This window comes from Carcharodon carcharias, chromosome 36, assembly GCF_017639515.1.
Source record: "Carcharodon carcharias isolate sCarCar2 chromosome 36, sCarCar2.pri, whole genome shotgun sequence".
Lineage (NCBI taxonomy): Eukaryota > Metazoa > Chordata > Chondrichthyes > Lamniformes > Lamnidae > Carcharodon > Carcharodon carcharias.
The window spans coordinates 3,696,691-3,722,115 of record NC_054502.1 but is presented as its reverse complement, the minus strand read 5'-3'; the positions used below and the strand labels follow the sequence as shown (position 1 = coordinate 3,722,115).

The following is a 25,425-nucleotide window of genomic DNA, read 5'->3' as shown; positions in this document are numbered from 1 at the left end:
CAGGAGAGGAGGGGGACCTGTACCCCAGTGAGAGTCAGCACCTTCAGGAGAGGAGGGGGACCTGTACCCCAGTGAGAGTCAGCACCTTCAGGAGAGGAGGGGACCTGTACCCCAGTGAGAGTCAGCACCTTCAGGAGAGGAGGGGACCTGTACCCCAGTGAGAGTCAGCACCTTCAGGAGAGGAGGGGACCTGTACCCCAGTGAGAGTCAGCACCTTCAGGAGAGGAGGGGGACCTGTACCCCAGTGAGAGTCAGCACCTTCAGGAGAGGAGGGGGACCTGTACCCCAGTGAGAGTCAGCACCTTCAGGAGAGGAGGGGACCTGTACCCCAGTGAGAGTCAGCACCTTCAGGAGAGGAGGGGGACCTGTACCCCAGTGAGAGTCAGCACCTTCAGGAGAGGAGGGGGACCTGTACCCCAGTGAGAGTCAGCACCTTCAGGAGAGGAGGGGACCTGTACCCCAGTGAGAGTCAGCACCTTCAGGAGAGGAGGGGACCTGTACCCCAGTGAGAGTCAGCACCTTCAGGAGAGGAGGGGACCTGTACCCCAGTGAGAGTCAGCACCTTCAGGAGAGGAGGGGACCTGTACCCCAGTGAGAGTCAGCACCTTCAGGAGAGGAGGGGGACCTGTACCCCAGTGAGAGTCAGCACCTTCAGGAGAGGAGGGGACCTGTACCCCAGTGAGAGTCAGCACCTTCAGGAGAGGAGGGGACCTGTACCCCAGTGAGAGTCAGCACCTTCAGGAGAGGAGGGGGACCTGTACCCCAGTGAGAGTCAGCACCTTCAGGAGAGGAGGGGACCTGTACCCCAGTGAGAGTCAGCACCTTCAGGAGAGGAGGGGACCTGTACCCCAGTGAGAGTCAGCACCTTCAGGAGAGGAGGGGACCTGTACCCCAGTGAGAGTCAGCACCTTCAGGAGAGGAGGGGGACCTGTACCCCAGTGAGAGTCAGCACCTTCAGGAGAGGAGGGGACCTGTACCCCAGTGAGAGTCAGCACCTTCAGGAGAGGAGGGGACCTGTACCCCAGTGAGAGTCAGCACCTTCAGGAGAGGAGGGGGACCTGTACCCCAGTGAGAGTCAGCACCTTCAGGAGAGGGGAGCACCTCCACCCCAGTGAGAGTCAGCACCTTCAGGAGAGGAGGTGTCATGTACCCCAGTGAGAGTCAGCACCTTCAGGAGAGGAGGGGACATGTACCCAGGGAGAGCCAGCACCTTCAGGAGAGGAGGGGACCTGCACCCCAGTGATCGTAAGCACTTTAAGGAGAGGAGAGAACATGTACCCCAGTGTGTGTCAGCACCTTCAGGAGAGGAGGGGACCTGTACCCCAGTGAGAGTCAGCACCTTAGGGAGAGGAGGGGACCTGTACCCCAGTGAGAGTCAGCACCTTCAGGAGAGGAGGGGACCTGTACCCCAGTGAGAGTCAGCACCTTCAGGAGAGGAGGGGGACCTGTACCCCAGTGAGAGTCAGCACCTTCAGGAGAGGAGGGGGACCTGTACCCCAGTGAGAGTCAGCACCTTCAGGAGAGGAGGGGGACCTGTACCCCAGTGAGAGTCAGCACCTTCAGGAGAGGAGGGGACCTGTACCCCAGTGAGAGTCAGCACCTTCAGGAGAGGAGGGGACCTGTACCCCAGTGAGAGTCAGCACCTTCAGGAGAGGAGGGGACCTGTACCCCAGTGAGAGTCAGCACCTTCAGGAGAGGAGGGGACCTGTACCCCAGTGAGAGTCAGCACCTTCAGGAGAGGAGGGGACCTGTACCCCAGTGAGAGTCAGCACCTTCAGGAGAGGAGGGGGACCTGTACCCCAGTGAGAGTCAGCACCTTCAGGAGAGGAGGGGGACCTGTACCCCAGTGAGAGTCAGCACCTTCAGGAGAGGAGGGGGACCTGTACCCCAGTGAGAGTCAGCACCTTCAGGAGAGGAGGGGACCTGTACCCCAGTGAGAGTCAGCACCTTCAGGAGAGGAGGGGACCTGTACCCCAGTGAGAGTCAGCACCTTCAGGAGAGGAGGGGACCTGTACCCCAGTGAGAGTCAGCACCTTCAGGAGAGGAGGGGACCTGTACCCCAGTGAGAGTCAGCACCTTCAGGAGAGGAGGGGGACCTGTACCCCAGTGAGAGTCAGCACCTTCAGGAGAGGAGGGGACCTGTACCCCAGTGAGAGTCAGCACCTTCAGGAGAGGAGGGGACCTGTACCCCAGTGAGAGTCAGCACCTTCAGGAGAGGAGGGGGACCTGTACCCCAGTGAGAGTCAGCACCTTCAGGAGAGAGAGGGGACCTGTACCCCAGTGAGAGTCAGCACCTTCAGGAGAGGAGGGGACCTGTACCCCAGTGAGAGTCAGCACCTTCAGGAGAGGAGGGGGACCTGTACCCCAGTGAGAGTCAGCACCTTCAGGAGAGGAGGGGACCTGTACCCCAGTGAGAGTCAGCACCTTCAGGAGAGGAGGGGGACCTGTACCCCAGTGAGAGTCAGCACCTTCAGGAGAGGAGGGGGACCCTGTACCCCAGTGAGAGTCAGCACCTTCAGGAGAGGAGGGGACCTGTACCCCAGTGAGAGTCAGCACCTTCAGGAGAGGAGGGGACCTGTACCCCAGTGAGAGTCAGCACCTTCAGGAGAGGAGGGGGACCTGTACCCCAGTGAGAGTCAGCACCTTCAGGAGAGGAGGGGACCTGTACCCCAGTGAGAGTCAGCACCTTCAGGAGAGGAGGGGGACCTGTACCCCAGTGAGAGTCAGCACCTTCAGGAGAGGAGGGGGACCTGTACCCCAGTGAGAGTCAGCACCTTCAGGAGAGGAGGGGACCTGTACCCCAGTGAGAGTCAGCACCTTCAGGAGAGGAGGGGACCTGTACCCCAGTGAGAGTCAGCACCTTCAGGAGAGGAGGGGGACCTGTACCCCAGTGAGAGTCAGCACCTTCAGGAGAGGAGGGGGACCTGTACCCCAGTGAGAGTCAGCACCTTCAGGAGAGGAGGGGGACCTGTACCCCAGTGAGAGTCAGCACCTTCAGGAGAGGAGGGGGACCTGTACCCCAGTGAGAGTCAGCACCTTCAGGAGAGGAGGGGACCTGTACCCCAGTGAGAGTCAGCACCTTCAGGAGAGGAGGGGACCTGTACCCCAGTGAGAGTCAGCACCTTCAGGAGAGGAGGGGGACCTGTACCCCAGTGAGAGTCAGCACCTTCAGGAGAGGAGGGGGACCTGTACCCCAGTGAGAGTCAGCACCTTCAGGAGAGGAGGGGGACCTGTACCCCAGTGAGAGTCAGCACCTTCAGGAGAGGAGGGGACCTGTACCCCAGTGAGAGTCAGCACCTTCAGGAGAGGAGGGGGACCTGTACCCCAGTGAGAGTCAGCACCTTCAGGAGAGGAGGGGGACCTGTACCCCAGTGAGAGTCAGCACCTTCAGGAGAGGAGGGGACCTGTACCCCAGTGAGAGTCAGCACCTTCAGGAGAGGAGGGGGACCTGTACCCCAGTGAGAGTCAGCACCTTCAGGAGAGGAGGGGGACCTGTACCCCAGTGAGAGTCAGCACCTTCAGGAGAGGAGGGGGACCTGTACCCCAGTGAGAGTCAGCACCTTCAGGAGAGGAGGGGGACCTGTACCCCAGTGAGAGTCAGCACCTTCAGGAGAGGAGGGGACCTGTACCCCAGTGAGAGTCAGCACCTTCAGGAGAGGAGGGGGACCTGTACCCCAGTGAGAGTCAGCACCTTCAGGAGAGGAGGGGGACCTGTACCCCAGTGAGAGTCAGCACCTTCAGGAGAGGAGGGGACCTGTACCCCAGTGAGAGTCAGCACCTTCAGGAGAGGAGGGGGACCTGTACCCCAGTGAGAGTCAGCACCTTCAGGAGAGGAGGGGGACCTGTACCCCAGTGAGAGTCAGCACCTTCAGGAGAGGAGGGGGACCTGTACCCCAGTGAGAGTCAGCACCTTCAGGAGAGGAGGGGACCTGTACCCAGTGAGAGTCAGCACCTTCAGGAGAGGAGGGGGACCTGTACCCCAGTGAGAGTCAGCACCTTCAGGAGAGGAGGGGGACCTGTACCACAGTGAGAGTCAGCACCTTGAGGAGAGGAGAGCACATGTACCCCAGTGAGAGTCAGCACCTTCAGGAAAGGGGAAGACCTGGACCCCAATGAGAGTCAGCGCCTTCAGGAGAGGAGGGGACCTGTATCCCAGTGAGAGTCAGCACCTTCAGGGGAGGAGGGGGACCTGTACCCCAGTGAGAGTCAGCACCTTCAGGAGAGGAGGGGACCTGTACCCCAGTGAGAGTCAGCACCTTCAGGAGAGGAGGGGGACCTGTACCCCAGTGAGAGTCAGCACCTTCAGGAGAGGAGGGGGACCTGTACCCCAGTGAGAGTCAGCACCTTCAGGAGAGGAGGGGGACCTGTACCCCAGTGAGAGTCAGCACCTTCAGGAGAGGAGGGGGACCTGTACCCCAGTGAGAGTCAGCACCTTCAGGAGAGGAGGGGGACCTGTACCCCAGTGAGAGTCAGCACCTTCAGGAGAGGAGGGGGACCTGTACCCCAGTGAGAGTCAGCACCTTCAGGAGAGGAGGGGGACCTGTACCCCAGTGAGAGTCAGCACCTTCAGGAGAGGAGGGGGACCTGTACCCCAGTGAGAGTCAGCACCTTCAGGAGAGGAGGGGGACCTGTACCCCAGTGAGAGTCAGCACCTTCAGGAGAGGAGGGGACCTGTACCCCAGTGAGAGTCAGCACCTTCAGGAGAGGAGGGGGACCTGTACCCCAGTGAGAGTCAGCACCTTCAGGAGAGGAGAGCACCTGTACCCCAGTGAGAGTCAGCACCTTCAGGAGAGGAGGGGACCTGTACCCCAGTGAGAGTCAGCACCTTCAGGAGAGGAGGGGACCTGTACCCCAGTGAGAGTCAGCACCTTCAGGAGAGGAGGGGACCTGTACCCCAGTGAGAGTCAGCACCTTCAGGAGAGGAGGGGGACCTGTACCCCAGTGAGAGTCAGCACCTTCAGGAGAGGAGGGGACCTGTACCCCAGTGAGAGTCAGCACCTTCAGGAGAGGAGGGGGACCTGTACCCCAGTGAGAGTCAGCACCTTCAGGAGAGGAGGGGGACCTGTACCCCAGTGAGAGTCAGCACCTTCAGGAGAGGAGGGGACCTGTACCCCAGTGAGAGTCAGCACCTTCAGGAGAGGAGGGGGACCTGTACCCCAGTGAGAGTCAGCACCTTCAGGAGAGGAGGGGGACCTGTACCCCAGTGAGAGTCAGCACCTTCAGGAGAGGAGGGGGACCTGTACCCCAGTGAGAGTCAGCACCTTCAGGAGAGGAGGGGGACCTGTACCCCAGTGAGAGTCAGCACCTTCAGGAGAGGAGGGGACCTGTACCCCAGTGAGAGTCAGCACCTTCAGGAGAGGAGGGGGACCTGTACCCCAGTGAGAGTCAGCACCTTCAGGAGAGGAGGGGACCTGTACCCCAGTGAGAGTCAGCACCTTCAGGAGAGGAGGGGACCTGTACCCCAGTGAGAGTCAGCACCTTCAGGAGAGGAGGGGGACCTGTACCCCAGTGAGAGTCAGCACCTTCAGGAGAGGAGGGGACCTGTACCCCAGTGAGAGTCAGCACCTTCAGGAGAGGAGGGGACCTGTACCCCAGTGAGAGTCAGCACCTTCAGGAGAGGAGGGGACCTGTACCCCAGTGAGAGTCAGCACCTTCAGGAGAGGAGGGGACCTGTACCCCAGTGAGAGTCAGCACCTTCAGGAGAGGAGGGGACCTGTACCCCAGTGAGAGTCAGCACCTTCAGGAGAGGAGGGGACCTGTACCCCAGTGAGAGTCAGCACCTTCAGGAGAGGAGGGGGACCTGTACCCCAGTGAGAGTCAGCACCTTCAGGAGAGGAGGGGGACCTGTACCCCAGTGAGAGTCAGCACCTTCAGGAGAGGAGGGGACCTGTACCCCAGTGAGAGTCAGCACCTTCAGGAGAGGAGGGGGACCTGTACCCCAGTGAGAGTCAGCACCTTCAGGAGAGGAGGGGACCTGTACCCCAGTGAGAGTCAGCACCTTCAGGAGAGGAGGGGACCTGTACCCCAGTGAGAGTCAGCACCTTCAGGAGAGGAGGGGGACCTGTACCCCAGTGAGAGTCAGCACCTTCAGGAGAGGAGGGGGACCTGTACCCCAGTGAGAGTCAGCACCTTCAGGAGAGGAGGGGGACCTGTACCCCAGTGAGAGTCAGCACCTTCAGGAGAGGAGGGGGACCTGTACCCCAGTGAGAGTCAGCACCTTCAGGAGAGGAGGGGACCTGTACCCCAGTGAGAGTCAGCACCTTCAGGAGAGGAGGGGGACCTGTACCCCAGTGAGAGTCAGCACCTTCAGGAGAGGAGGGGGACCTGTACCCCAGTGAGAGTCAGCACCTTCAGGAGAGGAGGGGGACCTGTACCCCAGTGAGAGTCAGCACCTTCAGGAGAGGAGGGGGACCTGTACCCCAGTGAGAGTCAGCACCTTCAGGAGAGGAGGGGACCTGTACCCCAGTGAGAGTCAGCACCTTCAGGAGAGGAGGGGACCTGTACCCCAGTGAGAGTCAGCACCTTCAGGAGAGGAGGGGGACCTGTACCCCAGTGAGAGTCAGCACCTTCAGGAGAGGAGGGGACCTGTACCCCAGTGAGAGTCAGCACCTTCAGGAGAGGAGGGGACCTGTACCCCAGTGAGAGTCAGCACCTTCAGGAGAGGAGGGGACCTGTACCCCAGTGAGAGTCAGCACCTTCAGGAGAGGAGGGGGACCTGTACCCCAGTGAGAGTCAGCACCTTCAGGAGAGGAGGGGACCTGTACCCCAGTGAGAGTCAGCACCTTCAGGAGAGGAGGGGGACCTGTACCCCAGTGAGAGTCAGCACCTTCAGGAGAGGAGGGGACCTGTACCCCAGTGAGAGTCAGCACCTTCAGGAGAGGAGGGGACCTGTACCCCAGTGAGAGTCAGCACCTTCAGGAGAGGAGGGGACCTGTACCCCAGTGAGAGTCAGCACCTTCAGGAGAGGAGGGGGACCTGTACCCCAGTGAGAGTCAGCACCTTCAGGAGAGGAGGGGGACCTGTACCCCAGTGAGAGTCAGCACCTTCAGGAGAGGAGGGGACCTGTACCCCAGTGAGAGTCAGCACCTTCAGGAGAGGAGGGGACCTGTACCCCAGTGAGAGTCAGCACCTTCAGGAGAGGAGGGGGACCTGTACCCCAGTGAGAGTCAGCACCTTCAGGAGAGGAGGGGGACCTGTACCCCAGTGAGAGTCAGCACCTTCAGGAGAGGAGGGGGACCTGTACCCCAGTGAGAGTCAGCACCTTCAGGAGAGGAGGGGACCTGTACCCCAGTGAGAGTCAGCACCTTCAGGAGAGGAGGGGACCTGTACCCCAGTGAGAGTCAGCACCTTCAGGAGAGGAGGGGGACCTGTACCCCAGTGAGAGTCAGCACCTTCAGGAGAGGAGGGGGACCTGTACCCCAGTGAGAGTCAGCACCTTCAGGAGAGGAGGGGACCTGTACCCCAGTGAGAGTCAGCACCTTCAGGAGAGGAGGGGGACCTGTACCCCAGTGAGAGTCAGCACCTTCAGGAGAGGAGGGGGACCTGTACCCCAGTGAGAGTCAGCACCTTCAGGAGAGGAGGGGGACCTGTACCCCAGTGAGAGTCAGCACCTTCAGGAGAGGAGGGGACCTGTACCCCAGTGAGAGTCAGCACCTTCAGGAGAGGAGGGGGACCTGTACCCCAGTGAGAGTCAGCACCTTCAGGAGAGGAGGGGGACCTGTACCCCAGTGAGAGTCAGCACCTTCAGGAGAGGAGGGGACCTGTACCCCAGTGAGAGTCAGCACCTTCAGGAGAGGAGGGGGACCTGTACCCCAGTGAGAGTCAGCACCTTCAGGAGAGGAGGGGACCTGTACCCCAGTGAGAGTCAGCACCTTCAGGAGAGGAGGGGGACCTGTACCCCAGTGAGAGTCAGCACCTTCAGGAGAGGAGGGGGACCTGTACCCCAGTGAGAGTCAGCACCTTCAGGAGAGGAGGGGACCTGTACCCCAGTGAGAGTCAGCACCTTCAGGAGAGGAGGGGACCTGTACCCCAGTGAGAGTCAGCACCTTCAGGAGAGGAGGGGACCTGTACCCCAGTGAGAGTCAGCACCTTCAGGAGAGGAGGGGGACCTGTACCCCAGTGAGAGTCAGCACCTTCAGGAGAGGAGGGGACCTGTACCCCAGTGAGAGTCAGCACCTTCAGGAGAGGAGGGGGACCTGTACCCCAGTGAGAGTCAGCACCTTCAGGAGAGGAGGGGGACCTGTACCCCAGTGAGAGTCAGCACCTTCAGGAGAGGAGGGGACCTGTACCCCAGTGAGAGTCAGCACCTTCAGGAGAGGAGGGGACCTGTACCCCAGTGAGAGTCAGCACCTTCAGGAGAGGAGGGGGACCTGTACCCCAGTGAGAGTCAGCACCTTCAGGAGAGGAGGGGGACCTGTACCCCAGTGAGAGTCAGCACCTTCAGGAGAGGAGGGGGACCTGTACCCCAGTGAGAGTCAGCACCTTCAGGAGAGGAGGGGGACCTGTACCCCAGTGAGAGTCAGCACCTTCAGGAGAGGAGGGGGACCTGTACCCCAGTGAGAGTCAGCACCTTCAGGAGAGGAGGGGACCTGTACCCCAGTGAGAGTCAGCACCTTCAGGAGAGGAGGGGGACCTGTACCCCAGTGAGAGTCAGCACCTTCAGGAGAGGAGGGGACCTGTACCCCAGTGAGAGTCAGCACCTTCAGGAGAGGAGGGGGACCTGTACCCCAGTGAGAGTCAGCACCTTCAGGAGAGGAGGGGACCTGTACCCCAGTGAGAGTCAGCACCTTCAGGAGAGGAGGGGACCTGTACCCCAGTGAGAGTCAGCACCTTCAGGAGAGGAGGGGGACCTGTACCCCAGTGAGAGTCAGCACCTTCAGGAGAGGAGGGGGACCTGTACCCCAGTGAGAGTCAGCACCTTCAGGAGAGGAGGGGACCTGTACCCCAGTGAGAGTCAGCACCTTCAGGAGAGGAGGGGGACCTGTACCCCAGTGAGAGTCAGCACCTTCAGGAGAGGAGGGGGACCTGTACCCCAGTGAGAGTCAGCACCTTCAGGAGAGGAGGGGACCTGTACCCCAGTGAGAGTCAGCACCTTCAGGAGAGGAGGGGGACCTGTACCCCAGTGAGAGTCAGCACCTTCAGGAGAGGAGGGGGACCTGTACCCCAGTGAGAGTCAGCACCTTCAGGAGAGGAGGGGACCTGTACCCCAGTGAGAGTCAGCACCTTCAGGAGAGGAGGGGGACCTGTACCCCAGTGAGAGTCAGCACCTTCAGGAGAGGAGGGGGACCTGTACCCCAGTGAGAGTCAGCACCTTCAGGAGAGGAGGGGACCTGTACCCCAGTGAGAGTCAGCACCTTCAGGAGAGGAGGGGGACCTGTACCCCAGTGAGAGTCAGCACCTTCAGGAGAGGAGGGGACCTGTACCCCAGTGAGAGTCAGCACCTTCAGGAGAGGAGGGGACCTGTACCCCAGTGAGAGTCAGCACCTTCAGGAGAGGAGGGGGACCTGTACCCCAGTGAGAGTCAGCACCTTCAGGAGAGGAGGGGGACCTGTACCCCAGTGAGAGTCAGCACCTTCAGGAGAGGAGGGGACCTGTACCCCAGTGAGAGTCAGCACCTTCAGGAGAGGAGGGGGACCTGTACCCCAGTGAGAGTCAGCACCTTCAGGAGAGGAGGGGGACCTGTACCCCAGTGAGAGTCAGCACCTTCAGGAGAGGAGGGGACCTGTACCCCAGTGAGAGTCAGCACCTTCAGGAGAGGAGGGGACCTGTACCCCAGTGAGAGTCAGCACCTTCAGGAGAGGAGGGGACCTGTACCCCAGTGAGAGTCAGCACCTTCAGGAGAGGAGGGGACCTGTACCCCAGTGAGAGTCAGCACCTTCAGGAGAGGAGGGGGACCTGTACCCCAGTGAGAGTCAGCACCTTCAGGAGAGGAGGGGGACCTGTACCCCAGTGAGAGTCAGCACCTTCAGGAGAGGAGGGGGACCTGTACCCCAGTGAGAGTCAGCACCTTCAGGAGAGGAGGGGACCTGTACCCCAGTGAGAGTCAGCACCTTCAGGAGAGGAGGGGGACCTGTACCCCAGTGAGAGTCAGCACCTTCAGGAGAGGAGGGGGACCTGTACCCCAGTGAGAGTCAGCACCTTCAGGAGAGGAGGGGGACCTGTACCCCAGTGAGAGTCAGCACCTTCAGGAGAGGAGGGGGACCTGTACCCCAGTGAGAGTCAGCACCTTCAGGAGAGGAGGGGACCTGTACCCCAGTGAGAGTCAGCACCTTCAGGAGAGGAGGGGGACCTGTACCCCAGTGAGAGTCAGCACCTTCAGGAGAGGAGGGGGACCTGTACCCCAGTGAGAGTCAGCACCTTCAGGAGAGGAGGGGGACCTGTACCCCAGTGAGAGTCAGCACCTTCAGGAGAGGAGGGGGACCTGTACCCCAGTGAGAGTCAGCACCTTCAGGAGAGGAGGGGACCTGTACCCCAGTGAGAGTCAGCACCTTCAGGAGAGGAGGGGACCTGTACCCCAGTGAGAGTCAGCACCTTCAGGAGAGGAGGGGACCTGTACCCCAGTGAGAGTCAGCACCTTCAGGAGAGGAGGGGGACCTGTACCCCAGTGAGAGTCAGCACCTTCAGGAGAGGAGGGGGACCTGTACCCCAGTGAGAGTCAGCACCTTCAGGAGAGGAGGGGACCTGTACCCCAGTGAGAGTCAGCACCTTCAGGAGAGGAGGGGGACCTGTACCCCAGTGAGAGTCAGCACCTTCAGGAGAGGAGGGGGACCTGTACCCCAGTGAGAGTCAGCACCTTCAGGAGAGGAGGGGACCTGTACCCCAGTGAGAGTCAGCACCTTCAGGAGAGGAGGGGACCTGTACCCCAGTGAGAGTCAGCACCTTCAGGAGAGGAGGGGGACCTGTACCCCAGTGAGAGTCAGCACCTTCAGGAGAGGAGGGGGACCTGTACCCCAGTGAGAGTCAGCACCTTCAGGAGAGGAGGGGACCTGTACCCCAGTGAGAGTCAGCACCTTCAGGAGAGGAGGGGGACCTGTACCCCAGTGAGAGTCAGCACCTTCAGGAGAGGAGGGGACCTGTACCCCAGTGAGAGTCAGCACCTTCAGGAGAGGAGGGGACCTGTACCCCAGTGAGAGTCAGCACCTTCAGGAGAGGAGGGGGACCTGTACCCCAGTGAGAGTCAGCACCTTCAGGAGAGGAGGGGGACCTGTACCCCAGTGAGAGTCAGCACCTTCAGGAGAGGAGGGGGACCTGTACCCCAGTGAGAGTCAGCACCTTCAGGAGAGGAGGGGGACCTGTACCCCAGTGAGAGTCAGCACCTTCAGGAGAGGAGGGGACCTGTACCCCAGTGAGAGTCAGCACCTTCAGGAGAGGAGGGGACCTGTACCCCAGTGAGAGTCAGCACCTTCAGGAGAGGAGGGGACCTGTACCCCAGTGAGAGTCAGCACCTTCAGGAGAGGAGGGGGACCTGTACCCCAGTGAGAGTCAGCACCTTCAGGAGAGGAGGGGACCTGTACCCCAGTGAGAGTCAGCACCTTCAGGAGAGGAGGGGGACCTGTACCCCAGTGAGAGTCAGCACCTTCAGGAGAGGAGGGGACCTGTACCCCAGTGAGAGTCAGCACCTTCAGGAGAGGAGGGGGACCTGTACCCCAGTGAGAGTCAGCACCTTCAGGAGAGGAGGGGACCTGTACCCCAGTGAGAGTCAGCACCTTCAGGAGAGGAGGGGACCTGTACCCCAGTGAGAGTCAGCACCTTCAGGAGAGGAGGGGACCTGTACCCCAGTGAGAGTCAGCACCTTCAGGAGAGGAGGGGACCTGTACCCCAGTGAGAGTCAGCACCTTCAGGAGAGGAGGGGACCTGTACCCCAGTGAGAGTCAGCACCTTCAGGAGAGGAGGGGACCTGTACCCCAGTGAGAGTCAGCACCTTCAGGAGAGGAGGGGACCTGTACCCCAGTGAGAGTCAGCACCTTCAGGAGAGGAGGGGACCTGTACCCCAGTGAGAGTCAGCACCTTCAGGAGAGGAGGGGGACCTGTACCCCAGTGAGAGTCAGCACCTTCAGGAGAGGAGGGGACCTGTACCCCAGTGAGAGTCAGCACCTTCAGGAGAGGAGGGGACCTGTACCCCAGTGAGAGTCAGCACCTTCAGGAGAGGAGGGGACCTGTACCCCAGTGAGAGTCAGCACCTTCAGGAGAGGAGGGGGACCTGTACCCCAGTGAGAGTCAGCACCTTCAGGAGAGGAGGGGACCTGTACCCCAGTGAGAGTCAGCACCTTCAGGAGAGGAGGGGGACCTGTACCCCAGTGAGAGTCAGCACCTTCAGGAGAGGAGGGGGACCTGTACCCCAGTGAGAGTCAGCACCTTCAGGAGAGGAGGGGGACCTGTACCCCAGTGAGAGTCAGCACCTTCAGGAGAGGAGGGGGACCTGTACCCCAGTGAGAGTCAGCACCTTCAGGAGAGGAGGGGACCTGTACCCCAGTGAGAGTCAGCACCTTCAGGAGAGGAGGGGACCTGTACCCCAGTGAGAGTCAGCACCTTCAAGAGAGGAGGGGACCTATACCCCAGTGAGAGTCAGCACCTTTAGGAGAGGAGGGACCTGTACCCCAGTGAGAATCAGCACCTTCAGGAGAGGAGGGGGACCTGTACCCCAGTGAGAGTCAGCACCTTCAGGAGAGGAGGGGACCTGTACCCCAGTGAGAGTCAGCACCTTCAGGAGAGGAGGGGACCTGTACCCCAGTGAGAGTCAGCACCTTCAGGAGAGGAGGGGACCCTGTACCCCAGTGAGAGTCAGCGCCTTCAGGAGAGGAGGGGGACCTGTACCCCAGTGAGAGTCAGCACCTTCAGGAGAGGAGGGGACATGTACCCCAGTGAGAGTCAGCACCTTCAGGAGAGGAGGGGGACCTGTACCCCAGTGAGAGTCAGCACCTTCAGGAGAGGAGGGAGACCTGTATCCCAGTGAGAGTCAGCACCTTCAGGAGAGGAGGGAGACACTGTACACCAGTGAGAGTCAGCACCTTCAGGAGAGGAGGGAGACCTGTATCCCAGTGAGAGTCAGCACCTTCAGGAGAGGAGGGGGACCTGTACCCCAGTGAGAGTCAGCACCTTCAGGAGAGGAGGGGTCCTGTACCCCAGTGAGAGTCAGCACCTTCAGGAGAGGAGGGGGACCTGTACCCCAGTGAGAGTCAGCACCTTCAGGAGAGGAAGGGGACCCCGTACCCCAGTGAGAGTCAGCACCTTCAGGAGAGGAGGGGACCTGTACCCCAGTGAGAGTCAGCACCTTCTGGAGAGGAGGGGACCTGTCCCCCAGTGAGAGTCAGCACCTTCAGGAGAGGAGGGGACCTGTACCCCAGTGAGAGTCAGCACCTTCAGGAGAGGAGGGGGACCTGTACCCCAGTGAGAGTCAGCACCTTCAGGAGAGGAGGGGACCTGTACCCCAGTGAGAGTCAGCACCTTCAGGAGAGGAGGGGGACCTGTACCCCAGTGAGAGTCAGCACCTTCAGGAGAGGAGGGGGACCTGTACCCCAGTGAGAGTCAGCACCTTCAGGAGAGGAGGGGACCTGTACCCCAGTGAGAGTCAGCACCTTCAGGAGAGGAGGGGACCTGTACCCCAGTGAGAGTCAGCACCTTCAGGAGAGGAGGGGACCTATACCCCAGTGAGAGTCAGCACCTTCAGGAGAGGAGGGGACCTGTACCCCAGTGAGAATCAGCACCTTCAGGAGAGGAGGGGGACCTGTACCCCAGTGAGAGTCAGCACCTTCAGGAGAGGAGGGGACCTGTACCCCAGTGAGAGTCAGCACCTTCAGGAGAGGAGGGGGACCTGTACCCCAGTGAGAGTCAGCACCTTCAGGAGAGGAGGGGACCCTGTACCCCAGTGAGAGTCAGCGCCTTCAGGAGAGGAGGGGGACCTGTACCCCAGTGAGAGTCAGCACCTTCAGGAGAGGAGGGGACCTGTACCCCAGTGAGAGTCAGCACCTTCAGGAGAGGAGGGGGACCTGTACCCCAGTGAGAGTCAGCACCTTCAGGAGAGGAGGGAGACCTGTATCCCAGTGAGAGTCAGCACCTTCAGGAGAGGAGGGAGACCCTGTACCCCAGTGAGAGTCAGCACCTTCAGGAGAGGAGGGAGACCTGTACCCCAGTGAGAGTCAGCACCTTCAGGAGAGGAGGGGACCTGTACCCCAGTGAGAGTCAGCACCTTCAGGAGAGGATAGAACATGTACCCCAGTGAGAGTCAGCACCATCATGAGAGCAGGTGACCTGCACCCCAGTGAGAGTCAGCACCTTTGTGCGAGGAGGGGACCTGTACCCCAGTGAGAGTCAGCATCTTCAGGAGAGGAGAGGACATGTACCCAGGTGGGAATCAACACCTTCAGGAGAGGAGGGGGACCCGTACCCCAGTGAGAGTCAGCACCTTCAGGAGAGGAGGGGACTTGTACCCCAGTGAGAGTCAGCACCTTCAGGAGAGGAGGGGGACCCCGTACCCCAGTGAGAGTCAGCACCTTCAGGAGAGGAGGGGACCCCGTACCCCAGTGAGAGTCAGCACCTTCAGGAGAGGAGGGGGACCTGTATCCCAGTGAGAGTCAGCACCTTCAGGAGAGGAGGGGGACCTGTACCCCAGTGAGAGTCAGCACCTTCAGGAGAGGAGGGGACCTGTACCCCAGTGAGAGTCAGCACCTTCAGGAGAGGAGGGGTCCTGTACCCCAGTGAGAGTCAGCACCTTCAGGAGAGGAGGGGGACCTGTACCCCAGTGAGAGTCAGCACCTTCAGGAGAGGAGGGGGACCTGTACCCCAGTGAGAGTCAGCACCTTCAGGAGAGGATGGGGACCCTGTACCCCAGTGAGCGTCAGCACCTTCAGGAGAGGAGGGAGATCTGTACCCCAGTGAGAGTCAGCACCTTCAGGAGAGGATGGGGACCCTGTACCCCAGTGAGCGTCAGCACCTTCAGGAGAGGAGGGGGACCTGTACCCCAGTGAGAGTCAGCACCTTCAGGAGAGGAGGGGACCCTGTACCCCAGTGAGCGTCAGCACCTTCAGGAGAGGAGGGGGACCTGTACCCCAGTGAGAGTCAGCACCTTCAGGAGAGGATGGGGACCCTGTACCCCAGTGAGCGTCAGCACCTTCAGGAGAGGAGGGGGACCTGTACCCCAGTGAGAGTCAGCACCTTCAGGAGAGGAGGGGGACCCTGTACCCCAGTGAGAGTCAGCACCTTCAGGAGAGGAGGGGACCTGTACCCCAGTGAGAGTCAGCACCTTCAGGAGAGGAGGGGGACCTGTACCCCAGTGAGAGTCAGCACCTTCAGGAGAGGAGGGGGACCTGTACCCCAGTGAGAGTCAGCACCTTCAGGAGAGGAGTGGGACCTGTACCCCAGTGAGAGTCAGCACCTTCAGGGGATGATTGGGACCTGTACCCCAGTGAGAGTCAGCACCTTCAGGAGAGGAGGGGGACCCTGTACCCCAGTGAGAGTCAGCACCTTCAGGAGAGGAGGGGGACCTGTACCCCAGTGAGAGTCAGCACCTTCAGGAGAGGAGGGGTCCCTGTAACCCAGTGAGAGTCAGCACCTTCAGGAGAGGAGGGAGACCTGTACCCCAGTGAGAATCAGCACCTTCAGGAGAGGAGGGGGACCTGTACCCCAGTGAGAGTCAGCACCTTCAGGAGAGGAGGGGGACCTGTACCCCAGTGAGAGTCAGCACCTTCAGGAGAGGAGGGGGACCTGTACCCCAGTGAGAGTCAGCACCTTCAGGAGAGGAGGGGGACCTGTACCCCAGTGAGAGTCAGCACCTTCAGGAGAGGAGGGGGACCTGTACCCCTGTGAGAGTCAGCACCTTCAGGAGAGGAGGGGACCTGTACCCCAGTGAGAGTCAGCACCTTCAGGAGAGGAGGGGAACTGTACCCCAGTGAGAGTCAGCACCTTCAGGAGAGGAGGGGACCTGTACCCCAGTGAGAGTCAGCACCTTCAGGAGAGGAGGGGGACCTGTACCCCAGTGAGAGTCAGCACCTTCAGGAGAGGAGGGGACCTGTACCCCAGTGAGAGTCAGCACCTTCAGGAGAGGAGGGGACCTGTACCCCAGTGAGAGTCAGCACCTTCAGGAGAGGAGGGGGACCTGTACCCCAGTGAGAGTCAGCACCTTCAGGAGAGGAGGGGACCTGTACCCCAGTGAGAGTCAGCACCTTCAGGAGAGGAGGGGGACCTGTACCCCAGTGAGAGTCAGCACCTTCAGGAGAGGAGGGGACCTGTACCCCAGTGAGAGTCAGCACCTTCAGGAGAGGAGGGGACCCTGTAGCCCAGTGAGAGTCAGCACCTTCAGGAGAGAAGGGGGACCTGTACCCCAGTGAGAGTCAGCACCTTCAGGAGAGGAGGGGACCTGTACCCCAGTGAGAGTCAGCACCTTCAGGAGAGGAGGGGACCTGTACCCCAGTGAGAGTCAGCACCTTCAGGAGAGGAGGGAGACCTGTACCCCAGTGAGAGTCAGCACCTTCAGGAGAGGAGGGAGACCTGTACCCCAGTGAGAGTCAGCACCTTCAGGAGAGGAGGGAGACCTGTACCCAGTGAGAGTCAGCACCTTCAGGAGAGAAGGGGGACCTGTACCCCAGTGAGAGTCAGCACCTTCAGGAGAGGAGGGGACCTGTACCCCAGTGAGAGTCAGCACCTTCAGGAGAGGAGGGGGACCTGTACCCCAGTGAGAGTCAGCACCTTCAGGAGAGGAGGGGGACCTGTACCCCAGTGAGAGTCAGCACCTTCAGGAGAGGAGAGTACATGTACCCCACAGATAGCCAGCACCTTCAGGAGAGGAGGGGACCTGTAGCCCAGTGAGAGTCAGCACCTTCAGGAGAGGAGGGGACCTGTACCCCAGTGAAAGGCAGGACCTTCAGGAGAGGAGGTGGACCTGTACCCCAGTGAGAGTCAGCACCTTCAGGAGAGGAGGGGGACCTGTACCCCAGTGAGAGTCAGCACCTTCAGGAGAGGAGGGGGACCTGTACTCCAGTGAGAGTCAGCACCTTCAGGAGAGGAGGGGACCTGTACCCCAGTGAGAGTCAGCACCTTCAGGAGAGGAGGGGACCTGTACCCCAGTGAGAGTCAGCACCTTCAGGAGAGGAGGGGACCTGTACCCCAGTGAGAGTCAGCACCTTCAGGAGAGGAGGGGGACCTGTACCCCAGTGAGAGTCAGCACCTTCAGGAGAGGAGGGGGACCCTGTACCCCAGTGAGAGTCAGCACCTTCAGGAGAGGAGGGGGACCCTGTACCCCAGTGAGAGTCAGCACCTTCAGGAGAGGAGGGGGACCTGTACCCCAGTGAGAGTCAGCACCTTCAGGAGAGGAGGGGACCTGTACCCCAGTGAGAGTCAGCACCTTCAGGAGAGGAGGGGGACCTGTACCCCAGTGAGAGTCAGCACCTTCAGGAGAGGAGGGGGACCTGTACCCCAGTGAGAGTCAGCACCTTCAGGAGAGGAGGGGGACCTGTACCCCAGTGAGAGTCAGCACCTTCAGGAGAGGAGGGGGACCTGTACCCCAGTGAGAGTCAGCACCTTCAGGAGAGGAGGGGACCTGTATCCCAGTGAGAGTCAGCACCTTCAGGAGAGGAGGGAGACCCTGTACCCCAGTGAGAGTCAGCACCTTCAGGAGAGGAGGGAGACCTGTACCCCAGTGAGAGTCAGCACCTTCAGGAGAGGAGGGGACCTGTACCCCAGTGAGAGTCAGCACCTTCAGGAGAGGAGGGAGACCTGTACCCCAGTGAGAATCAGCACCTTCAGGAGAGGAGGGGACCTGTACCCCAGTGAGAGTCAGCACCTTCAGGCGAGGAGGGGGACCTGTACCCCAGTGAGAGTCAGCACCTTCAGGAGAGGAGGGGACCTGTACCCCAGTGAGAGTCAGCACCTTCAGGAGAGGAGGGGGACCCGTACCCCAGTGAGAGTCAGCACCTTCAGGAGAGGAGGGGACCTGTACCCCAGTGAGAGTCAGCACCTTCAGGAGAGGAGGGGGACCCCGTACCCCAGTGAGAGTCAGCACCTTCAGGAGAGGAGGGGACCTGTACCCCAGTGAGAGTCAGCACCTTCAGGAGAGGAGGGGACCTGTAGCCCAGTGAGAGTCAGCACCTTCAGGAGAGGAGGGGGACCTGTACCCCAGTGAGAGTCAGCACCTTCAGGAGAGGAGGGGGACCCTTTACACCAGTGAGAGTCAGCACCTTCAGGAGAGGAGGGGGACCCAGTATCCCAGAGAAAGTCAGCGCCTTCAGGAGAAGAGGGGGACCCGTACCCCAACTAGAGTCAGCACCTTCAGGAGAGGAGGGGGACCTGTACTCCAGTGAGAGTCAGCACCTTCAGGAGAGGAGGGGGACCTGTACTCCAGTGAGAGTCAGCACCTTCAGGAGAGGAGGGGACCTGTACCCCAATTAGAGTCAGCACCTCCAGGAGAGGTGAGGGACCCTGTACCCCAGTGAGAGTCAGCACCTTCAAGAGAGGAGGGGGACCTGTACCCCAGTGAGAATCAGCACCTTCAGGAGAGGAGGGGACCTGTACCCCAGTGAGAGTCAGCACCTTCAGGAGAGGAGGGGGACCTGTACCCCAGTGAGAGTCAGCACCTTCAGGAGAGGAGGGGGACCTGTACCCCAGTGAGAGTCAGCACCTTCAGGAGAGGAGGGGGACCTGTACCCCAGTGAGAGTCAGCACCTTCAGGAGAGGAGGGGACCCTGTACCCCAGTGAGAGTCAGCACCTTCAGGAGAGGAGTGGGACCTGTACCGCAGTGAGAGTCAGCACCTTCAGGAGAGGAGGGGGACCTGTACCCCAGTGAGAGTCAGCACCTTCAGGAGAGGAGGGGGACCTGTACCCCAGTGAGAGTCAGCACCTTCAGGAGAGGAGGGGGACCTGTACCCCAGTGAGAGTCAGCACCTTCAGGAGAGGAGGGGACCTGTACCCCAGTGAGAGTCAGCACCTTCAGGATTGGAGGCTGACCCTGTACCCGATTGAGTTTCAGCACCTTCAGGAGAGGAGGGGGACCCCGTACCCCAGTGAGAGTCAGCACCTTCAGGAGAGGAGGGGGACCTGTACCCCAGTGAGAGTCAGCACCTTCAGGAGAGGAGGGGGACCTGTACCCCAGTGAGAGTCAGCACCTTCAGGATTGGAGTGGGACCCCATACCCCAGTGAGAGTCAGCACCTTCAGGAGAGGAGGGGGTCCTGTACCCCAGTGAGAGTCAGCACCTTCAGGAGAGGAGGGGACCTGTACCCCAGTGAGAGTCAGCACCTTCAGGAGAGGAGGGGGACCTGTACCCCAGTGAGAGTCAGCACCTTCAGGAGAGGAGGGGACCTATACCCCAGTGAGAGTCAGCACCTTTAGGAGAGGAGGGGACCTGTACCCCAGTGAGAAACAGCACCTTCAGGAGAGGAGGGGGACCTGTACCCCAGTGAGAGTCAGCACCTTCAGGAGAGGAGGGGACCTGTACCCCAGTGAGAGTCAGCACCTTCAGGAGAGGAGGGGACCTGTACCCCAGTGAGAGTCAGCACCTTCAGGAGAGGAGGGGACCCTGTACCCCAGTGAGAGTCAGCGCCTTCAGGAGAGGAGGGGGACCTGTACCCCAGTGAGAGTCAGCACCTTCAGGAGAGGAGGGAGACCTGTATCCCAGTGAGAGTCAGCACCTTCAGGAGAGGAGGGAGACCCTGTACCCCAGTGAGAGTCAGCACCTTCAGGAGAGGAGGGAGACCTGTATCCCAGTGAGAGTCAGCACCTTCAGGAGAGGAGGGGGACCTGTACCCCAGTGAGAGTCAGCACCTTCAGGAGAGGAGGGGGACCTGTACCCCAGTGAGAGTCAGCACCTTCAGGAGAGGAGGGGGACCTGTACCCCAGTGAGAGTCAGCACCTTCAGGAGAGGAGAGGGACCCGTACCCCAGTGAGAGTCAGCACCTTCAGGAGAGGAGGGGACCTGTACCCCAGTGAGAGTCAGCACCTTCAGGAGAGGAGGGGACCTGTACCCCAGTGAGAGTCAGCACCTTCAGGAGAGGAGGGGACCTGTACCCCAGTGAGAGTCAGCACCTTCAGGAGAGGAGGGGGACCTGTACCCCAGTGAGAGTCAGCACCTTCAGGAGAGGAGGGGGACCTGTACCCCAGTGAGAGTCAGCACCTTCAGGAGAGGAGGGGGACCTGTACCCCAGTTAGAGTCAGCACCTTCAGGAGAGGAGGGGGACCTGTACCCCAGTGAGAGTCAGCACCTTCAGGAGAGGAGGGGACCTGTACCCCAGTGAGAGTCAGCACCTTCAGGAGAGGAGGGGACCTGTACCCCAGTGAGAGTCAGCACCTTCAGGAGAGGAGGGGGACCTATACCCCAGTGAGAGTCAGCACCTCCAGAAGAGGAGGGGACCTGTACCCCAGTGAGAGTCAGCACCTTCATGAGAGGATGGGACCTGTACCCCAGTGAGAGTCAGCACCTTCAGGAGAGGAGGGGACCTGTACCCCAGTGAGAGTCAGCACCTTCAGGAGAGGAGGGGACCTGTACCCCAGTGAGAGTCAGCACCTTCAGGAGAGGAGGGGGACCCTGTACCCCAGTGAGAGTCAGCACCTTCAGGAGAGGAGGGGGACCTGTACCCCAGTGAGAGTCAGCACCTTCAGGAGAGGAGGGGACCTGTACCCCAGTGAGAGTCAGCACCTTCAGGAGAGGAGGGGGACCTGTACCCCAGTGAGAGTCAGCACCTTCAGGAGAGGAGGGAGACCTGTATCCCAGTGAGAGTCAGCACCTTCAGGAGAGGAGGGAGACCTGTACCCCAGTGAGAGTCAGCACCTTCAGGAGAGGAGGGAGACCTGTACCCCAGTGAGAGTCAGCACCTTCAGGAGAGGAGGGGACCTGTACCCCAGTGAGAGTCAGCACCTTCAGGAGAGGAGGGGACCTGTACCCCAGTGAGAGTCAGCACCTTCAGGAGAGGAGGGGGACCTGTACCCCAGTGAGAGTCAGCACCTTCAGGAGAGGAGGGAGACCTGTACCCCAGTGAGAGTCAGCACCTTCAGGAGAGGAGGGGACCTGTACCCCAGTGAGAGTCAGCACCTTCAGGAGAGGAGGGAGACCTGTACCCCAGTGAGAGTCAGCACCTTCAGGAGAGGAGGGGACCTGTACCCCAGTGAGAGTCAGCACCTTCAGGAGAGGAGGGGGACCCTGTACCCCAGTGAGAGTCAGCACCTTCAGGAGAGGAGGCGGACCTGTACCCCAGTGAGAGTCAGCACCTTCAGGAGAGGAGGGGGACCTGTACCCCAGTGAGAGTCAGCACCTTCAGGAGAGGAGGGGGACCTGTACCCCAGTGAGAGTCAGCACCTTCAGGAGAGGAGGGGACCTGTACCCCAGTGAGAGTCAGCACCTTCAGGAGAGGAGGGGGACCTGTACCCCAGTGAGAGTCAGCACCTTCAGGAGAGGAGGGGGACCTGTACCCCAGTGAGAGTCAGCACCTTCAGGAGAGGAGGGGACCTGTACCCCAGTGAGAGTCAGCACCTTCAGGAGAGGAGGGGGACCTGTACCCCAGTGAGAGTCAGCACCTTCAGGAGAGGAGGGGGACCTGTACCCCAGTGAGAGTCAGCACCTTCAGGAGAGGAGGGGGACCTGTACCCCAGTGAGAGTCAGCACCTTCAGGAGAGGAGGGGACCTGTACCCCAGTGAGAGTCAGCACCTTCAGGAGAGGAGGGGACCTGTACCCCAGTGAGAGTCAGCACCTTCAGGAGAGGAGGGGACCTGTACCCCAGTGAGAGTCAGCACCTTCAGGATTAGAGGGGGACCTGTACCCCAGTGAGAGTCAGCACCTTCAGGAGAGGAGGGGACCTGTACCCCAGTGAGAGTCAGCACCTTCAGGAGAGGAGGGGACCTGTACCCCAGTGAGAGTCAGCACCTTCAGGAGAGGAGGGGGACCTGTACCCCAGTGAGAGTCAGCACCTTCAGGAGAGGAGGGGGACCTGTACCCCAGTGAGAGTCAGCACCTTCAGGAGAGGAGGGGACCCTGCCCAGAGCCTGGCTTGTTTATTTCCCCTCTTCCCGCCCCAATGTTTCCTACTCCCCGCCGCCCAGGCCGCGCTCCTTACCACAAACTCCATCCCTCCACTCGTTCCTCCGCCTGTTTCCCGCGGCCCCGAGGACTATAACCGTCCGCTTCCCGGGGAATAGCGGCTGTGGACCGGCTGATTGGGGACGGGGGCGGGGGGAGCCCGGCATGGCGCCACCCACCGGCCGGGAGGTGTCACTACTCTGACCGCCAGCGCCACTCACCGGCGAGGAGGCGTTACTATCCTCACCCGCAGCGCCCCCGCGCGGCCGGGAGGTCTGTCTACCCTCTCCCCTTCCCTACTTCTCGGCCTGGTTTACTCTTTATCCTCGCCCCCTTCGCCACCTATCGGCCGGGAGGACTCACTATCCTCAACCCACCCACTCCCCACCCCCCCCCCCCCCCCCCCCCCCACCAGGGCCTCCCGCGGGACATTCTGAGTCACTACTCTCACCTCCAGCGTCACCTACCGGATAGGAGGACTCACTATCCTCACTCCATGCGCTACCCACCGAACGGATTGAGTCACTATCCTCACCACAGCGGCCAGGAGGAGTCACTATGTTCTCCCCCATCCCCAGCCACCTTCAGGGGGAACTCTCTACTCTAACCCCCATCGCCACCCACCGGCCGGGAATAGTCACTATCATCACCCCCAGTTTCCCCAACAGCCGGGAGAAGTCACTCTTCTCACCCCCTGCGCCACCCACCGGCCGGGAGGGCTCCCTATCCGACCCCCCCTGCGCCACCCACTGGCTGGGAGGACTCACTACCCACACCCCGAGCGCCACCTACCGGCCGGGAGGTCTCACTATCCTCACCCCCAGCTGCATCCACCGGCCAGGAGGGATCACTGTCCTTACCTCCACCGCCACCTACCGACCGGGAGCAGTCACTCTCTTCACCCCAAGCTCCATTCACCGGCTGTGAGGAGTCACTATCCTCACCCCCAGAGCCACCCACAGGCCAGGAGAAGTCACTCTCCTCACCCCGCCGCCACTCATCGGCAGGGAGGAGTCACTATTCTCTCCACCAGCGCCACCCACCAGCCGAGAGGAGTTATTATCCTCACTACCAGCACCACCCACAGGCCAGGAGGAGTTACTATTCTCACCCCCTGCGCCATCCACAAGCCAGGATGAGTCACTCTCCTCACCCCCAGTGCCACCCAATGGACGTGAAGAGTCACTATCCTCACCCCCAACTGCCGGGCGAAGTTACTTTCCTCACTCCACCACAACCAAGTGGCCTGGAGGAGTCACTATCCTCAACCCCGGCACCACCTCCCGGCCAGAAGGACTCACTACCCTCACCCACAGCGGCCGGAAGGAGTCACTATTCTTACCTCCAGCGCCACCCACCAGACGGGAGGAGTCACTATCCTCACAGCCAGCGCCACCCACCGGCCGGGAGGACTCACTGCCCTCAGCCCCGTCACCACCCACCCTAGGAGGACTCTCTATCCTCACCCACAGCGGCCGGGAGGAGTCACTATCCTTAACCCCTGCGCCACCCACCGGACGTGAGGAGTCACTATCCTCACCCGCAGCTGCCGGGCGAAGTCACTATTCTCACCCCCAGCGCCACCCACCGGCCTGGAGGACCACTACCCTCACCCCCAGTGGCGGGGAGGAATCACTATCCTCACCCTGAATGGCGGGGTGGAGTCTCAAACGTCACCCCCAGTGGCGGGGAGAAGTCTTTACCCTCACCCCCCAGTGCCACACAGTGGCCAGGAGGAATCACTATTCTCACGTCCAGCTCCTGGGACGGGTCAATACCTTCAACCCCAGCACCACCCAGTGGTCGGGAGGAGTCACTATCCTCACCCACCCAGCTGCCAGGAGGAGTCACTATCCTCATCCCCAGCGCCACCCACCGGCCGAGATGAGTCATTATCCTCACCCCCAGTGTTCGGGAGTAGTCACTATTCTCACACCAGCGCCACCCAGTGGCCGGGAGGAGTCATTATCCTTAACCCCTAGCAGCCGGGAGAAGTCACTATCCTCAACCCAATGCCACCCAGTGGCCGGGAGGAGTCATTATCCTTAACCCCTAGCAGCCGGGAGAAGTCACTATCCTCAAACCAATGCCACCCAGTGGCTGGGAGGAGTCACTATCTTCACCCCCAGCAGCCGGGAGGAGTCACTATCTTCACCCCCAGTGGCTGGGAGGAGTCACTATCCTCACCCACAGCGGCCGGGAGGAATCACTATCCTCACCCCCAGTGCCACCCACCGGCCAGGAGGAGTCACTATCCTCACCCCAATCACCACCCACTGGCCAGGAGCACTCACTATCCTCAACCCCAGCGCCACCCAGTGGCCAGGAGGAGTCACTATCCTCAACCCCAGCGCCACCCAGTGGCAGGGAAGAGTCACTATCCTCACCCTGGTGACACCCACCAACCAGAAGGACTCTCGATCCTCACCCCCATCACCACCCACTGGCCAGGAGGAGTCACTATTCTCACCCCCAGCACCACCCACCAGCTGGGAGGAGTCACTATTCTCACCGCCAGCGCCACCCACCAGCCGGGAGGAGTCACTATTCTCACCGCCAGCGCCACCCACCAGCCGGGAGGAGTCACTATTCTCACCCGCAGCTGCTGGGCGAAATTACTTTCCTCACTTCACCGCCATCCAGTGGCCAGGAGGAGTCACTATCCTCACCCCCAGTGGCGGGGAGAAGTCTCAATTGTCACCCGTAGCGGTGGGGTGGAGTCTCAATCGTCACCCCCAGTGGCGGGGAGAAGTCTCTACCCTCACCCCCCAATGCCACACAGTGGCCAGGAGGAGTCACTATCCTCACCTCCAGCTCCAGGGAGGGGTCACTATCCTCAACCCCAGTGGCGGGGTGGAGTCTCAATCATCATCAACAATGGCGGGGAGAAGTCTCTACCCTCACCCCCAATGCCACACAGTGGGCAGGAGGAGTCATTATCCTTAACCCCGAGCAGCCAGGAGAAGTCACTATCATCACCCCAATGCCACCCAGTGGCTGGGAGGAGTCACTACCCTCACCCCCAGCAGCTGGGAGGTGTCACTACCCTCACCCCCAGCAGCCGGGAGGAGTCACTATCTTCACCCCCAGCTGCCGGGAGGAGTCACTATCCTCGCCCCCAGCAGCCGGGAGGAGTCACTATCTTCACCCCCATCGCCACCGACCTGCCGGGAGGAGTCACTCTCCTCATCCCCGGCGCCACGCACCGGCCGGGATGAGTCATTATCCTCACCCCCAGTGGCCGGGAGGAGTCACTATCCTCACCCCCAGCGCCACCCACCAGCCGGAGAAGTCACTATCCTCACCCAGCGCCAGCCAGCGGCCAGGAGGAGTCACTATCCTCACCTCCAGTTCCTGGGACGGGTCACTATCCTCAACCCCAGCGCCACCCAGTGGCCCGGAGGAGTCACTATCTTCACACTCAGCAGCC

At 60.9% G+C, this 25,425-nt stretch overlaps 1 protein-coding gene across 1 annotated transcript in view; it reads right to left on the bottom strand.

Moving 5' to 3' along the window:
• Nucleotides 1-22,194, bottom strand: part of LOC121272863 (DENN domain-containing protein 4B-like) — a 248,265-nt gene extending 226,071 nt beyond the window's left edge. Inside the window, exon 1 of the mRNA XM_041179697.1 lies at nucleotides 22,033-22,194. Within this exon, the coding sequence (XP_041035631.1) occupies nucleotides 22,033-22,162 (130 nt within the window). The 5' untranslated portion in view covers nucleotides 22,163-22,194. The remainder of the gene's footprint in view (nucleotides 1-22,032) is intronic.
• Nucleotides 22,195-25,425: the final 3,231 nt, after the last annotated feature.